At 42.0% G+C, this 17,045-nt stretch overlaps 1 protein-coding gene across 1 annotated transcript; it reads left to right on the top strand.

The window, feature by feature from the left end:
- The first annotated feature begins 1,066 nt into the window (after positions 1–1,066).
- On the top strand, positions 1,067–13,537 carry st6galnac (ST6 (alpha-N-acetyl-neuraminyl-2,3-beta-galactosyl-1,3)-N-acetylgalactosaminide alpha-2,6-sialyltransferase). Its single transcript, XM_070852176.1, has 10 exons — positions 1,067–1,181; positions 2,467–2,677; positions 5,448–5,802; positions 6,987–7,152; positions 8,453–8,627; positions 8,985–9,123; positions 9,211–9,314; positions 10,623–10,706; positions 11,031–11,130; positions 11,558–13,537. The coding sequence occupies exons 2-10, from the start codon at positions 2,529–2,531 to the stop codon at positions 11,747–11,749; spliced, it is 1,464 nt and encodes a 487-aa protein (XP_070708277.1). The 5' UTR covers positions 1,067–1,181; positions 2,467–2,528; the 3' UTR covers positions 11,750–13,537.
- The last annotated feature ends 3,508 nt before the right edge of the window (positions 13,538–17,045 follow it).

Here is a 17,045-nt window from a genome sequence, read left to right as displayed (position 1 = left end):
TGAAGTGTCTTCAGTCACATCTTGTCAATACCCTGTGGAATCCCAATTCTGAGCCAAAATAGTTGTTGGTTTGGAGCCTGAAAGGATTTATTGACCGTGTATCTGAAGTGTTGGAGTGCCTTGGTAGCTGAGTGGTTACAGCGCATGCCCCATAACCACTCCAGCTGGTGACCTCTGTCTCTTGTCACACCCCTCTCTCTCCCCCTTTGACCTTCCCTTTACAAGAAGAAGAAGAAGAAAAAGACATTTCTGAAGTGTTAATTCCTGAAATATTTTTAAAACCGTTTGTCGTGAAAGGATATTTCTCTAATTGCAGTCCTTCCCTCCTCCTAGCTGCCTTCATGGAGACGAGTTAAAACAACCTCAGGGATGTTTCAGCCTATACATCTGGAATAATGTCCAGAGCTGACCCACTTCTCCTCCTCCTCCTCCTCCTCCTCTCCCACCCCCTTTTGCTTCCTCGCCCTCCAGCTAGCTCACTTCCTCCGGACTGCCAAAGCAACCGGTGGGGCGTACTGAAATGTGTCCCCCCTCTCAGCGTATTTCCTTTCTTTTCACAGAGGAAACCGAACCCAGAGAGGCACACCGACTATTGACTCTCACTTGGCTCAGAGGACCCAGCTGACTGGCTGGCTGCTGGAGGGCTGTGCGGATGGAGTGAATGCCACTATGGATGGAGAGAGAGAGACAGAGAGAGAGAGAAGCATCTTCCTGTCTTGATTTTTAAAAGCTGCCAGCTGTGTGGTGGAAGTTCAGGCTGCATGTTCCTGCTTGTCTCCTCACAGTTTCTGCGTGTATATACATTCATACACGTATGTGTGCTTCTCCTGCTCTCCTTTGTCTGTCATTAGTGTGATGTGTTCAGGGTCTCCACACATTGTGAGCATAGCAGAGATCCTTAGAGCTGCCTGCTCATGTCTAACTTTATTGCAGCCTGGAGTGGGCTTCTCTCCCCCCCCCACCCACCCCCACACTCTCATGCTCTGGAGTTGAGGGGGTTGACCAATTGCCAGCAGCTGTTGCTCATTTCACAATGGTCCCGCCCATACAGTGCCGAGGCTGGCAGTGCAAGCGCTCCACACTAGATGAACAGCAGAGCTCCCAACTTAGAGGAATATGTCTACGCTGTGACCATCATGAAGGAAAGATTGAGACCACGGAACACAGAAGATTTCCTACCGGTGAGAGGACGTTATTTTTTGCTTTCATTTAATGTTTTATGTCATATTTGAGGAGCTTTGTGTCTGTTTAGCGGGGACAGAGACAGATAGCAGAGAGTAGAGTCCTATGACTTTCAGAGGAAGAGAAATTGAGTCATTGTTTGTAACAGTCTGATGCATGTGATTTGTTCCTCCTCTTGTGTTTTCCTGTGACTCTTTTTTAAAGCTGCACTAGACACATTATTTGATCATGTGAATGTCATGCATTTAAGGAAGGAATCTCTTCTAAAACTTCAAGCTGTATTTTTTTTGTCTGGAGAAATACATCTCCCAGAGTTTTCCTGTTATAGTTGTTATCAGAGACATGGGAGCTGACTTTATCACTGGATCACAGCAACACATTCTTTCCATTCCCCATTTAGCCTCAGCCAGGAGTACCCAGTCACACAAGCCTGGGAAACTGTATCACTCACATTGTCATCAGTGCTGTTATTATTTTCTTTATTCGCCCTGTTATTATGTGGTTGCTCTTGAGGATCGATTGTACTTAAGAAAGCAGCTCCAGACTTGGCTTAAGAGAAGTTCAGAGAGCCATTTCAGTCCCTGTCCTCAGGCTGTGTTTATTACAGTACTTACAAAGAGGTGAGAAGTGGAGAGGGGTGGTGCTCAGTGTGTATGCTAATGTCTTCCACTTTCCAATGAGACCTCTCAAGTCTCACAACGTGCGTTGGACCACGACATGCAGGGTGAATAAGAAGAGGTTTACTGTGAGATGGAGTTTTTGGTTTCCTGCATTAGTTGCCGCCGTCATCTGCAGCTGACTCTGAGGTTTTTTTTTTCTACCTTCAGTCAGCAAAGGAAGACTGGCCAAAATATTGTCTGTTCAGCTCCTCTGTGGCTCTTTTACATGTTATTAGGTTTTGCCACAGTGTCTCCTCTTCTATATTTTGCAAGAACAGCGAGAGTAGAAAGGAAAGTAGATAAATAAAAAGCAGGATGTAAACCGATATGAAGACTGTGACCCTGCACTCTGTGTTCACGGGCATGAGCAAAGGTTTCATTAAAAAGGGATTATTTGTCTGTTGCCACTGAAAGATAAAGTTTCCCCTTCAATCCTGCCCCCCCTGAGTCTTTGCTCTCGTTCCAACTTTCTTTCTATCTCCCTTCTACTGTAGTTGTGCTAAAAGAAAGCCAGGGTGGAGCCCAGATCCTGTTGTGGACTAGTTAAATCCCCACCATCACTGGCAGCGCAGCATCCTCACCTGCCTGCTCAAGCTCCAACCTCTGCCTTCTCATGTTCCTTCAGGCGGAGTGGAGGGCAGGGACACACACAGCCTGCCAACTGGGGTCTCACACACCTTGACGGCTATGGCGCTCCAGAGGAGGCTGATGCTGTGTGTGTTGACTGTTGGCTCTCTGCTGTGTGTCTACATCCTGTGTGTAAACCTGGAGAGGCCACTGTCCTGGTCTATAGAGCCTCTGAAGCATTTCCATGGATTCTCACAGGGAGCAAGCAGGTGAGTGACGGGACAGGACCTGCACTGATTATGGGATCATTCGTATATGTGCTATGATGAGTTTTTCATTGTTTTGGCTCTCTGACACGTTGGATATAAAATGACGGAGCTTAAAATGTTGACTTGAAGCTTTAATTTGAGTTCGTTTTACAGATTCCCCTTAATTGCAGGATAAAGTAGCAGATCAGTGATCATCGCTGTCCACACTAGTCACATGACCTAAATCCATGCATGGTAGAGAGCGAGTGTTCACGTCACCAGACAAAATAAGAAAGTTGTGTGATTGCAGAGTTGGTTATGTGAGAGTTAAAGGGCCACTCCACTGATGCAGTGATGCACAACACAAAGGAGACTGATTAACAAAAGAACCATGAAAGTTAAAGCCACAGAGGCTGAAATATCTTGGTTCAGAAATACTGGATCCCACATTTCCCTTAATGCAACTGGATTTTAGTTATGCTGCCCTCACGCCCAATAAGATGGCTGATAGGCAGCCAGTATTTATGCCACAATCTGCCACTAGCACTAAAACACCCAGATCTGTCACAGCCTTCAAATGGAACTTGTGAGCTCATGGTTATAACATGTGAAGTCATGCCTGGTGTTCAAGTGGATATATCGTGAGAGCAGCGTTTTCTTAGTGAGGCAACATGGACACCAAAAGACTGCTTGTTACAACATGGAAGTTTTACAGTTTGCAGTCATGACTTATAGCTAAATGCTGTGAGGTTACCAGGAAAAGCTCCACATGACTAAATTTCTAATAACTTACTGATTAACTTGCATGGCCTCTGCCACGTCTGACAATGTCAACAACAGGTCACAACACAATTTTTAACTAATTCCACTTCTGAAATCGAAAATACGACCCTGTTTGAAGGAACTGTCTGACTGAACTGATAGAGTTTGAGTTGCATTGTGGGTAGAATGTGTGGAATAAAAAGGATGATGTCTCCCAATTATGAGTTTGACTTGAATGTAAACAGCATGTACAAATTAATTACAGTAAGTCCTGTATCACATGAATGTGGCATTAGACCGTCTTTGCCTGATTTGGTTTGGATGTAAACTCCCTCAAATAAACATGAGATAAACCGTTTTACTCTTAAGAAGCTGATTTGGGGAAAATAAGTGTCCAATAGTATTAATAGTCTCCATTTGCTGCTTCAATTTGCCTAAATTGTAGCTGGATGAGGAGACAAAGCAGTTTTATCCGGGACAAAATTGAGGTCAGATTCAGCAGTCGAACAGGCCGGGGTGGAAGAGGCCAAACTCTTAGATCATGAGTGGTATGAAAAGTTCCATGGCTTTTTTTTTGTAACCAGCACTTATTCCCCCTCTAGTTGTATCATTGTGGTTTTAACAAAGGAGCCACACAGCGCTCTGGCTGCACTAATGAAAAAAAGCCCCTGGAGTTATTTCACTAGAGGTGGTCTCTTACACGCGTATGTGAAACGTAAGCTTTGTTGTAACGGGCAGCGCTCCAGGTATAAAAGCTAGCAGGTCCAGATAAGACGCATTAAGTCGGGGGAGAAAGAAATAGGAAAGATGGCTGTTTTTCTCAAAGGTCTATTTCAGACTCTTAATAGTCGGCCTAAGTTTGGGCATGAGGAGCTCGCAGGTCTTTCATTTTAAAAGCTGTTCTTTAATCTGTACGCCTGGGTACAAAATATGACGCAAATATCCTCTTCACTTCCCTTCTTTTTGATGTTGGAGAATTGGACTGCAGAGCCTTTTGCATTTACATACATAAATAAATACATATTATTGAGGTTAACGCACCAGCTAACCAAATATTGATTATTTAATACTTTTTAATTAATAAACTTGCCCCCCCCCCAAAGGAATCAAATAAAATCATGATGACTTTCTCTGTCGCCCCACATCCTTCAAAACAAAACACATGTAAAACCTTATTCCTAAGTGGCCTATAAATATACTTATTTATTTTAATAAAGGACAAAACAAAAACAAAAATAGCATGGGGCAAGAGAACGTGTGCACAGTGACAGAATTCAATTAATGTAGTTTAATTTTAGTTCATTTTATCTTTCTCTCTCTCCTCCTTTCTTCAAACTCTTTCAAGGCGACATAAAACACAGACAGACAGCGTTTTCACTGGCTTCCTCTCTGCAGGTGAACCTTTGATCTTTGTTCAACATTAACAAGTTCCAGTTGCACCTCAGTTCAGCTGTTTTATTACATTTTAGTGTCATTTACTGCCCTTTATGAGGTTTATGAGCAGCATCTGGTGTGTCAGGCTAATAATAAAGCACCAATCAGGATGCAGCGGGTGCCGTGGTTACCTGAGACATTAAATATTTGACTAACGAGCAGTCTCCATAGCAACACAAACTACCTTTATGTTTCACAGTTAAGTCCTGACTCCCCCTCCCCTGCATCATATACAATCACCTGTTGTCATGTGACTGAGGTTTCATACTGAAGGCCATGTGATCACAAGTAAAACTCCAATCTCCATTTCAGGTACAGGTCAGCAGATTACCTTCAGACAGATCCCAACGAGCTGTTTCTAGTCTTTAGGCTAAGCTGAAAGAAAAATAATCTAATGGACAAATATCAGGAGTGCTATCAATCTCAATCTTCTCACCCAACTCTCATGAGGAAAGCAAACAAGCATATTTCTGACATTTTTGAACTGCTCCTTTAAGAATGTGGATCTTACCACATGAGAGCACGTTTGGGGGGTAATTTATTTCCAGCAGTGACTTGCTGGGCTCGCTGCCAATTATTGTTCTGTCTTCCGCAGCAGCTCACGAGACTCTGAGGAGCCTCTTGACAGAAAGAGCAACAGTGACCAGTGGACCCATCCGCCCCCTGCCTCCACCTTTCACCCAGAGCTCACAGTTCTGCATGAACACACACGTGCCACACAGACTCCAACTTTAAAGCCCCAAACACCCACAGCTGCTGAACACAAACCAGCAGAGAGTACTGTCCCGGGTGTCTCAAAGTCCAGTTCCAGGCCCGATGGCGTGGATAAAACCAGGACCAGCACCAAAAGCCCCACACTGAAGCCTCGACTGGCCACACAGGCAGCCGGGCCAACAGAGCCTCCCTTCATCGGAGACATTTATATGAGTGATGACATCCCACCACAAACAGTGAGTTCTACCTGTGAAGAATTTGCTTACTTGTCTTTGACAAGTTTGAGTTGATGTGTAGCTTTCAGAATATTGTGACGTCTTTCTGACTTCCCCGTCTGTGGCCTACTGCAGAGGAGTCTTTAAAAACAGGAGGAGGAAGATCAGGCTTTAGATACACAAACAGATCTCGTTGGTCAGATTGTTGCTTTGGCCTTTTCATGGGATTTGTTAAGCATGCACACAAGTAACATTTGGTTAAAAATGTACCCAGCGTGGGTCAATATAGCGCACAGGCAATACTGGATTAACGGTATCAACACTATAACACAGAGTCAAAACACCCCGTTGGTCGCCAGTCTTTCAGTTAATGGCAAAAATATCCAATTAATTGTACAGATCAGAATAGACACTTCTGGTTTTCATCAGGTTCAGGATGCTGTAATAGGCTGGCTCCTGCTGTTATAATGGGTGGGAGCTGGATGCCAAACCTCTCCCGTCCCACCACCTCCCTACCCAGTTCCTGAATGCGTCATCAACGCAAAATCTCTTTAATTGAGTTGTCAGATGGTCCGCTGAGGGAGATGCAGGGAGGGAGGATGAGAAAACGCACGAGATGAAATGAAAACATTACTCAGATCTGCCTCAAAGTCTTTGAAGGTCTCATGGGAGAGATCACGTGGGTTAATGAAATAATACACCCTATGCTGAATCAAAGTTTTTCATGTGAATTTCCTGCCAGGCGCACACTGAACTATCATCTCAATTCAGCCGCAGTTACGTAAGAGGAGAGCGCACGCACTCTGAATCAGTCTGAATAATTGATTTCACAGAGAACCAGAGGCAGATAACAATTAATTAGATAAAGATCCTAATGGGCTCAGTGCCATTTATGTGCTTGTCTTTGTGGGGCCCTTTTTATGCTTCCTTGTCTGGCTACATGTGATTTTATGTTTTATGCATCAGCAAAGAGTGTTCATGTAAATTTCATAAAGAATATGTCTCGATGGTTGGCGTTTGATAAGTGACAGTCTGGAGGTTCATATTGAGGTTGTATAACCAGTCAAGTGGAGCTGATGGTTGCTGGCTTTGTAATAATACAGTTGGACACAAACGTCAGGTGCTCCTCAGGCGTGGGGAGTGGTGATAAGACTTTTCTGTATGTGGTTTGATAACAACATGGCCGTGTCATCTGCTCCCCTCAGGACTGCCCGGGTGGCATCCGAAGTCGGGTCTCACAAAGCGAATTTAGAGGGCAGTTTCTGAAAAACATTCCAGTGCTGCAGTGGGCCAAACACGTCACTCCTGAACAGCATCAGCGCCTGAGCCACTACCCTGGAGCACATGGCTGGGGGGGGGTCGACTACAAGAGTGAGTTTTTGTTTTTCTTGTTCCAATATATTTTTTCTTTTTTCCTGTTCTTATCCAGTTCATCATTTTCCCCTTGGCCCTATATGATAAACATATTATCATTTCATTGTATATTGTTTAACATTTACTTTCATACATTTTCACCTCTTATTTTATGTCTATTTATCTTCATGATATTGAAAATATTTGTTTTTCAATGACGCCTACACCTATAATAACTGTCTGGGATGGTCGTGCCCATTTTGTACACCTACATGCTGCTGCTCTTCATCACTACACAGACTGTGTAGGAGTATTTGAGCCTTTGGCCCAATGAACAAAGAGTGTTGCTCTCATCAGTGTTGATAAAAGAACACTGATTAAATTTTATCTATTACAAATGCTGGTGGTTTTGTTTTTGAGTCTTCAAGTACTTTGTGGACTTTGTGAGTCCATGGATTCTGCATTGTGTCAGAGGCCATCATGATGCACAAGGCAAGCAACATATGGCAGCTTCACTGTATCTAACTTATGTTCGTTTGTGGTTATTGAAGAGGCATATTTTTATAACTTTTTTCAAAGAAGAGTATCAATTGGAAAAAAGAAAACTGCAGGTATTTGAACAGCTTAGGTTAAGATGCAGCATTTGCTTTCAGTTTATCCATCTCTTCACTGGTGTGTTTAACCTCACACATTTGCAGCTAATCATTGACAAATGGACCCCTTAGAGTCTGGAGGTCCACAGCAGTTACCTTGGATGTTACCTTGACCATTCGGTAATTCAGCTCTGCTCCAAATTTGTTATTGGTGAAAGAAAATCTTGCATCTAAATCCGCATGAAATCTGTCATATCCTTCCTTAAATCCTTGGTTGAGGTAAATGTAAACATGCGATTAACATGGCGTCACAAACCACACGTAGTGTGATTTGTAGTGCAAATGTAACTATAATTCATGTTAGAATTATTATGTGGACTCTGCATCATTGAATCAGTCAGCTAAAGCAGATGGTGTTCTCCATCTTTATAGAATTTGCATTCCAGATATATCCAGGCGGAAGATGAGAAGTCTTTTGAATCATCTAATTGAGGACATGTGGGCCTTATCACTGTTCCGATGCTTATTGTGTTAGTGTTAGTTTCCTGTCTGTGTGCCCACACATGTAGCCTTGGGGGTTTTCTGTCTCTCAGAATAATCACAAGTAATCTAATCTGTGAGCAGATGCAGTTAAATAGGCAAAGAAAAATCAGCAGCGAAATATTTATTTTTATTTTTTTTTTTGCTAAATAAACCTCACCCAGCTTAATTTTCTGTGTCAACAGCTTTGGTGGAAACTCTTTCTGTCCTCAACTCTTCTGCTAACTGGCAGATGTTGGATGACTGGAAGCATCGCCATAGTAAATCCGGGTGTACCCACTGTGCTGTGGTGGGAAATGGTGGGATACTGAAAGATTCAAAGAAAGGGACAGAGATCGACAGTCACCACTATGTGTTCAGGTAGATACTGACGTGGGCTTTGTTAGGTGCTTCTTTGTAAGACAAGTTTTACCCTGACAATCAACAGTTATAACAAGTAGAATTTATACTGATTAAAAAGCTCTAGAAACCTCTTGACCTCAAATAATGTATCACCCCTCTGAAATTTAAATGTCATGATCACTATATTTGCTATAGTGCCCCTAAATCCTAAAATGATGCCCCCAGATTTTTAATTTCCATTAACAGAACACAACCACAGATGTGTAACTTTAAAACATACACTGCATCTTTTAATCATCTAATGGATTAAAGAATATTTAACAGGTTCTGTGTCACTATGTTTGTGTGTGTTCATCTGTCTTTGTGGATCCCCAGGACCAATGGAGCAATCATTAAGGGCTTTGAGGACGACGTAGGGACTCGGACCACCCACTACACGTTCTCCACCAATACACTCATGAACTCCATGAGGAGCTACGCAGGCGTTGGGTACAGTGGACCCCCTCTGTCTAATGTGAGGATAAAAACGCTCTCATGAAATGCTAGAATTGTGACAGAAAACAATCAGAGGGACACGTCACACTTTGCTGCCTTCCAACAGGAGACGCGATACATCTTCCTGCCCGATCATGACCGTGATTACTTGCTGATGAAGGCCGCAGCGACACACGCTCCTGTAGAGAGAGGGCCCGAACGGGGCAAAGAGTAAGCAACACCTCCAGGCTAATGATGAATATGTTCATGCTCTTTATTCCTCTAATTGTTCTTCTGTATCTTCTTCATATGTTCATGTAGAAACTCCATACAAAAGTTGACAGTTTACAGTCGAACCCTGTGGAGCAGTTTGAAAATTTCTCATCAAAAATAGGATGGATCGCCATGAAAGTTTGTCTTCATGGTCCACAGAGGATGAATCCTATTCACTTTGACCCCTGACTTATCCTCTATTTCGACTTAGCACAGAAGTGGTTGAAAACCAAACAAACATGTCTATCATCAGTCAAAGTCTGTCATTCGTGGTAACTGAGCCCAAATGTAATTGTTAAAGTGTTAACACAACAAAGACCACAGTCACGGGCCAGTGGTCACGTATGTTCTGCACTCGTGTGCACATCATCGTTGTTGTCAGCCCTTCATCACTTACATTTTCCTTTTTGTACGAATCAGAATATCTCCCACCAATGAGCTCCGCCGCCAATTAAACCTGCTCAGTTGGCCAAAAAGCCCCCGACAGGAGTCCAACGAGGGCCAGTGGTGCAGGACACAACGCAAACACTGGGGACACCGTCTGAACATTTATACTGTCAATACATTGTATTTTTAATTCTCATACAATCGACTCTGCTATCACACGAGGGTCTTCAGTTGTCGAGTGATCCCATGAAACCACATGAAAATTCATTGATGACACTAATCCAATAATAAAACACATAAGATATTGTAACACTCTGAAAGGGGCAATTCTATACTATGAGCACTTTTTTTTTTATTTTTGACTGAAAACATTTAGCTTAAAACACTTCTGTATTATTACTTATGTAAAGTTTTGAATGCTGAACCTCTAGCACAGTATTTCTACAGCTTGTGTAGATGATCACACATCTTGGAGTCTTTGTACACATGTGTATTTTTTACATTTCTCATTTTTCCAAAAACAATGTGTGCATATATTCTAAAGAACATGTTCTGTCACTCCTGCTCCAAATTACACAACCAAAAGAGTGATATGTTAGTTTTACTTTCTGAATCATGCTTGCTGTGTACAGAGTGCAGTTCTGTGGTTAGTGCTGTTGCTTCACCCACAGACGAGTTTAAACCTCACAGTATTGGAACTCTTGTGGCTGTCTAGAGAAAGTCATTGCGCATGTTCAGTAAACACTGACATTCAGATTGAGTTTCTTGTCATTGCACAACACATTGAAAACATTTTTTCCTGGTGAACTTGTTTTTTTTTCTAAGTGTAAGTAAGAATTGTTTGTGGATTTTTGCGGTAATGTCATATTTTCTCCACAGTCCACTGCAGTTCTTTGGAGAGGACGTGTCGGCAGAAAAGTTGAAGATGTACCACCCTGACTTCATCCGTTACCTCAGAAACAGGTGAGCGAATCATCTGCAGGGCAGGTGAACAGAGTGAAAGCAGCGCTCACAGCTCAAAGAGTTGGAAATGAGATTGAAAGAGAAGCAGAGGCTGAAACCACAGTTTAACAGCTGTGGAAACTTCCCACACTTCCTACACAAAACATGTATGTGTACAACTTTCACATCCTCTGTATCACTGCTGCTTAATCTTTTTTTTGTGTCAAGGACGACCAATTTAAACATGTCACACAACAGGCCTGTATTTGATAAGATGCAGTTCCCCTTATTAGTTATTCCATAACTGAGACTGAAGATCTTTTTACGTTATATGTTACTTTCCAGATTCCTTCGTTCTAATGCTCTGAAGACCAGATATAAGAACATTTACCGTCCGTCGACAGGAGCTGTGATGCTATTGGCTGCAATGCACACCTGCGACCAGGTGGTATTCTCATTCCTGTACTGCATGTTACCATCATTTAGCTGTTTATTTACTATGGGACATGGCTGCACTTGCCTGATAGTGTGAGAATGTTTTGACTCCCAGCTGCTGGCCTTGTGATTGTACGTATGTCTGATATTGTGTAGCCTTGCTACATGCTGATAAGCACCCACTCTGTAGGAGTGCACACAGGAAATATAAAAATGTCCCTTTCCGTTTTGGTTATATGATTTAGCACCCATCCCCCACAGATTCCACAAGATCTGAATGAGCTGTCAAAACCTGTTTTAAACCTGTCTGTGGTAGAAATGAAAATAAGATGCAAATGACTCAGGATACCAAGTAAAAATATGAATTGATTAAATGAGACTGCAACAGAATTTGGTTTATTCTGACTGTAGCTTTTGTGTTTCCTTTGTTGATGAAGGTGAGTGCGTACGGCTTCATGACCCCAGACTACAAGAACTACTCTGACCACTACTATGACAGCAGCTACCACGCAGTGGGCTTCTTCATCAACCATGACCTGCGCATGGAAATGACTCTGTGGCAGCAGCTGCACCAGTCGGGCCTCATAAAACTCTACATGCACAAGTCAATTCAGGTCGACCAGGAATGACGTCATCCTGTCTGCACACCAGTTACCGGTACGGGGACATGGTAACAGGAAACCAAAAATGGGCAGTCCTACCTGCCTCGTCTCAAAATGACTCTCTGAACTGAGCAAAACAAACAAGTAGCAGAAGTTTTCTTTTCATGAAGGTAACAAGAATTCTTTTTTTTTTTAATGACAGCTGCTGTGATTATTCAGTATGCATATTTAGTTTTATTTATCAAAAAAGTGTCTGTCATAACCTTTTTAAAAAGTGTTTCTATATCCCAGGAAGCATGGTTTTAGTGATTTGATTCAAAATGGGTCCAGATGTTCACATTAAAACCAGCCGAAATCTTGTTAAGATTTCAGTAAAAATTAATTAGTCGTCTCTCCACTTTGAATCAGATAGACTTTGATCCAATAGTTGTCAAAATATGACGATTAGTCCTCAGGTGATGAATCATGAAGCCCCTTCATGAGGTCAAAATGTGTCTCAATGTTTTATTGCCAAATATCAACAACACTAACAATCCCATCAGCCTCTGCTAGTCTGCTAATGAGCAAACGTTGGCATGCTAACACCTTAACTTAAGATTGTGAACAGTAAATATCTCACCTGCCAACAATAGCACGTCAGCACTGTTATTGTGAGCATGTAAACAGGCCTATGTTAATGTTAAACTCAAAGCACTGTGAGGACATATCGTGTTCAGGAGCAATTAAGTGCGAGAAATGGCTCGGGTCAACCTCAAAGTTTTAATTTTGAGTCTGAGACTTCAGGAACTTGACAGCTACGGCGTCTCCAACACTAAGTGTTAACAACCTGTTGGCAAAATGGCTTTAATGCCACCATTGCCTGTAGTTGCATCAATAATAAAATCCAATATTAACACGACTATAACAGCACTCCCAAGGGATCATACTCCATTTAACCCCTTTTGCGGACATTGTGTGAATGCAGCAGCTAAAACCACCGCAGTGCCTTACTGACAGCTGTGCTTAGTGAACTAAGCACTGACGAGTATCAGTGCCAGGTAATGAGAGCAGAAAAATCTTTATTATGTAATCAAAACTTTCCAAAGTGCAGTCAAAAAATAGAACAGAGAGAAAAGCTATCATTATTGCATGATCGAGACGTAAAAGTGACCTCGTACTAATACTCATCTGTAGATAGGAGATGCAAAGAGGAGGGATTGAAGAACATGTTTAGGGTAACGAGTCAATCTGTTAAGAGAAGCAATATCTCAATAATTCTGTTTTTATTGCCCCAGAGTTTTCTACTTGAACAGATTTTTATTTAGGTTAACTTTTAGACTACATTCAAAGAACTACATTTCAAAGTGTAGTTACAAGCTGCTACAGACTGACATAGTGATTAAACAAAAGTTACCCTGCACCCACATTTAGTCCGATTTATTTGTCTGGACTTGCAAATCAACAAATCCATGTTTGCTGGGATGACTTAAGAGAGTGTCATGCAATCAGTCACTGCCTGAGAAAAGTGGAATTTCTCGTTAGTGTGATACAGTGTGTTGAGAAGGGACAAGACTGCAATTGAGTTGGCCACTTGCTTAAAATATCCTGTCTCCCCACCCTAAATAGACAGTCAGAGCACTGCTGGCAGTGGCCAAGTTCTATTCTGACATTTACTCAGATTCTGTTCTCTCTATGAGTCTGTCTGTGTTTGTGTATTTTACTGTGGGTGGTTAAAAAAACCCAGAAACCCCACAGAGTGTGACTATAAAGCTCAAATATTTAAACCTGAAACTGTATTTAGTTCAAGGGACTTAACTTAATTTTCTGTGAACTCTTTTATTTTTAAATAATGTGCCACACTGTGATGATAAGAACACTGAGTGGGCTCCACTGGACTTTCAGTGCCTTTAATGTGAATGAGCAGTTTGGATGAAGCACTGTGACAGAAGTGGAAATTTCAGAGGTGATTCAGGAAGTTTCCACAGCAACGCAAACGAGGAAGTCTGAGTCATTTTCGCCAAGGACTCATCTCATGGAGTCTGCTTACGCAACCGCCACATCTGAGCTGTGACAATGAAGGGTCAAAGTTTGTGAGCATTTGTTGCCACTCATCTCAAACTGGACTGAGGCATCGCATCCTCAATCACAGGGATGTACTGTACTGTCTGTGTGACCAATGATGTACTGACAGAAATTCTAGCTTACTGTAGGTCTTAGATTGGGGGAAGAGAACAGAAACCAAAGACGCTGAAAATCAGGGAATATATGTATTTAATTTTTATTATTGTATCAAATCAATACATATTCAAAGTGATCCAGTTATCTGAAATAGTGCATCTTATTTTTACAGTGTAACAGGGGAAGGGAAGACATTTTTATAGTGCAATTTCTGATTTTGACCATTTTTAAAATCTGTATAAAAGGAAACTGATTTTATTTGAGCAGTTTGTGATTCTTTTTTGGGAATTCTATAAGAAAGTCATTTGGTGCTAATTAGAAGGAAAATTAAGTGTTATGTTTGCGCATTTCCAATAAATTAAATCCAATGAGGACAGCATTTCTTGATGAAAATGCTGTCCTGGATATGCAGAACTCTGTTGCCTGGAAAATCTTGAAGCCAAAAAATGTTGCAGTGCCGAAGGGTCGAGAGTCAAATGGCTCACGAGGTGTGTGGACTCATGCAACGTGCTCGGACCACTGAGCAGCAAAGCAGAGGTGAAATTATTGTTGCTGTTGAAAAGATCTTAATGGTGAAGCTGCAGGTGCAGTCATCCAATCAGTTTGATCGGTTTGAAACAGGACGGCTTCAGTAGTCGTCGTATGGTAGCAGTGGTGCTGGACTGCTCCACTGAACACACTGATGGTAAATTGACTGTAGCTCGATTATAGTCTTTGAACCACCACCAACCAAGCGCTTACCCCACGTTTACCCATTCACACACACATTCATACGACAGGTTGACAAAGGAAACTAATCATGCACAGACGGGAGTAATTTGGGGTTCAGTTTCTTGCCCGAGGATATTAAGGAATGCAGATTACGGAAACCTCAGATCTTTTAATTGGTGGACCACCCATTCTACCTCTGAGAAGAAGTAGCAGTAGAAGAAGAAGCTGTAGTAGTACTAGTGCTATTACCTAAAACTTACTTGGTCAAACCACCCAGAAGGAACCAATAACACAAACGTGCTAACTGCTGCCTTTAGTGACAACATATATTCAGATGGCAGCTGTGTGTTAACATCTCATCTATAATTTTACACAAACACACTGAGGGTTGACAGATTATTTGTTAGTTTTGGACACAAGGTGGCCGGCAAATAAAGTAGTCATGTCCAGTTTTCTTCAGTTTTCCACAACTCAGAGTATTTTTTTACTGTACTGATAACAGTCCTCACAGTCACACAATTCATGATCTACAGCAAGAGGAAGAGCGTTCTTCATGGAGGGTGGATCTGGTATGCAGGGCCTCTCCTTCCTCCTCTCCTGTCCGTCATACTCTCTGTAGTGTACAGATTAACCACACAACTTCTACTTCCTCTTCCATCTTCACCAGGTCTGAGAATTGCGCAAGGCGGGAAAGGAGACATATAGAGCCAGAAGTGTATGGTGTGAGATTGTCGGGGCGGGGGTTGCATTAGGGAGTTACCGAAACCATGAGTCAGACTTTGCAGCGTTGCCAAAATGTCTGGCAGCAGGATGTTACAATTACATACTGCAGTTAGTAGAGAGCAGCCACCAGCCTGCAAGACCAGGCATTTTTCAGTCTAGAATATAAACAGACAAATGTAGGACAGATGATCAGTTTACATAATGTGGATTTCTGCTTGTTTCAGCTTTTCCGTAAAGCAAAACAGTTTCCAGTGGATGATGCTGAAGGTGTGGGTACTTTTTAAACTTCCTCATGAGCTCCCTTAAGATGGTTTTTCTTCCGCAATGTAGAGATTAAAACTATTTGTTGTGTAAAACCTCAATTTTAGCTCATAACTCATTTATATTGAATGTAAAACTTGAGCATTTGCATCATGCTGAGCTCAACTGATTATCTGTTTTTAAACAAATTATACACAAACAAACATGGCGGACAAAGCCGCTGTCATGTCTGCATATTTATTCACTTAAATCAATACATGATCCACCTTTTTAGAACCCAAGGGGAGTGACCTGCTGCACTTACTGCTGACCTTCAGTGGTGATGAATGTAAAAAGGGCCCTCATCAGTATCTACAGCTGGGATTATGGCCTCCTCCTCAGAGAGGGGGCCTACCTGTGGACTGAGAATGATTTCATAGCATGAATTAAAAGCTATGTGTATTTCAGATGCATAGTATGAGGATTTTCTGTGTGTGAGAGATATCTGGATGGCATCTCTCATGTTCTGAATTTCTAAGTACGTGCCATGAGCTCACTTGACATACTGAACTGCCCCAAAATGTGCTGTGTCTTATTAAAGTGTTGCTGGGAGGCAGACAGTTCTAGCACCACAGTGTGGCTGGTTAGAGGCATAGCTGGAGAAAATAGTTAATAATTGCGAGGAATGATTTGCAATTATACACACATAAATCCTCCACCTGCCACCCAACAGAATGAATTATCATCAGTGAATTATAATCCAGGTGACCTTTTTATTGTGTGGTGTGCTGATTTATGAGCATTTTCTTCAATGATTTACTTCTTTGCTTTCAATAATTCTAAATGTTTCCATGTGCGTAGTAATGTCACTGCTGCAAATAGCCTGTTGTGGGACATTTAATACTAAAAACTGTAATTATAAAGCTCGAAACTCGCATTTGGGAAACAGACTTAAACTTTTAGCTTCTGAAATGAAATATTTTAGACAACCATGATGCCGCTCAGTGTTAGATTACTCTCAGTGTCATGGACGCTGCTGGAGCTTCCTGCTGCTTCTCCCGCACACATCCTTCTGCTCATCCTCCAGTCAGCACCTGCCAGCTTTTACTGCTCTGCCACACACCTGGTGCTGGTTGCATCATTTACCCTTCAGTACTTATACCAGTCAGTTTGCCTTAGTTGCTTTGTCATATCGCAGTTTGTGCTCCTGTCTGCTTTGTGTCCAGCCTGTTTGTGTGACTTCCCTTGTGGATTTTTTTTTACCTGTGCTAGTTAACGTGATTTGTATCTCTGCCTAATATCGTTGTAATTCTGCGTGGTTGCTTTAATATTCGGTTTTGACTTCTGAAACAGACTGTAGCTGCCCTGTCTGAATCCTTCAGTAAGGTCACTGTGTTACTTTACTCCTTTTGATCCTGCATTTGGGTCGTCTGAACTGTGACACCTAGACTGTGTCTGTGTTGATGTTTAGACATGTAGAAGAACATTTAAA

This window comes from Pempheris klunzingeri, chromosome 20 (genome assembly GCF_042242105.1).
Source record: "Pempheris klunzingeri isolate RE-2024b chromosome 20, fPemKlu1.hap1, whole genome shotgun sequence".
Taxonomy (NCBI): Eukaryota; Metazoa; Chordata; class Actinopteri; order Acropomatiformes; family Pempheridae; genus Pempheris; species Pempheris klunzingeri.
The sequence above is the reverse complement of the archived record's forward strand: the minus strand, read 5'-3'. Positions and strand labels throughout refer to the sequence as shown.

Bases quoted from the DNA above. Each gene is read 5' to 3' on its own strand.
- st6galnac (XM_070852176.1), top strand. From the start codon at position 2,529: ATGGCGCTCCAGAGGAGGCTGATGCTGTGTGTGTTGACTGTTGGCTCT. The intron at 7,153-8,452 runs GTGAGTTTTTGT...CTGTGTCAACAG, and splicing joins GGGGGGGGTCGACTACAAGA to CTTTGGTGGAAACTCTTTCT. The intron at 9,124-9,210 runs GTGAGGATAAAA...GCCTTCCAACAG, and splicing joins GTGGACCCCCTCTGTCTAAT to GAGACGCGATACATCTTCCT.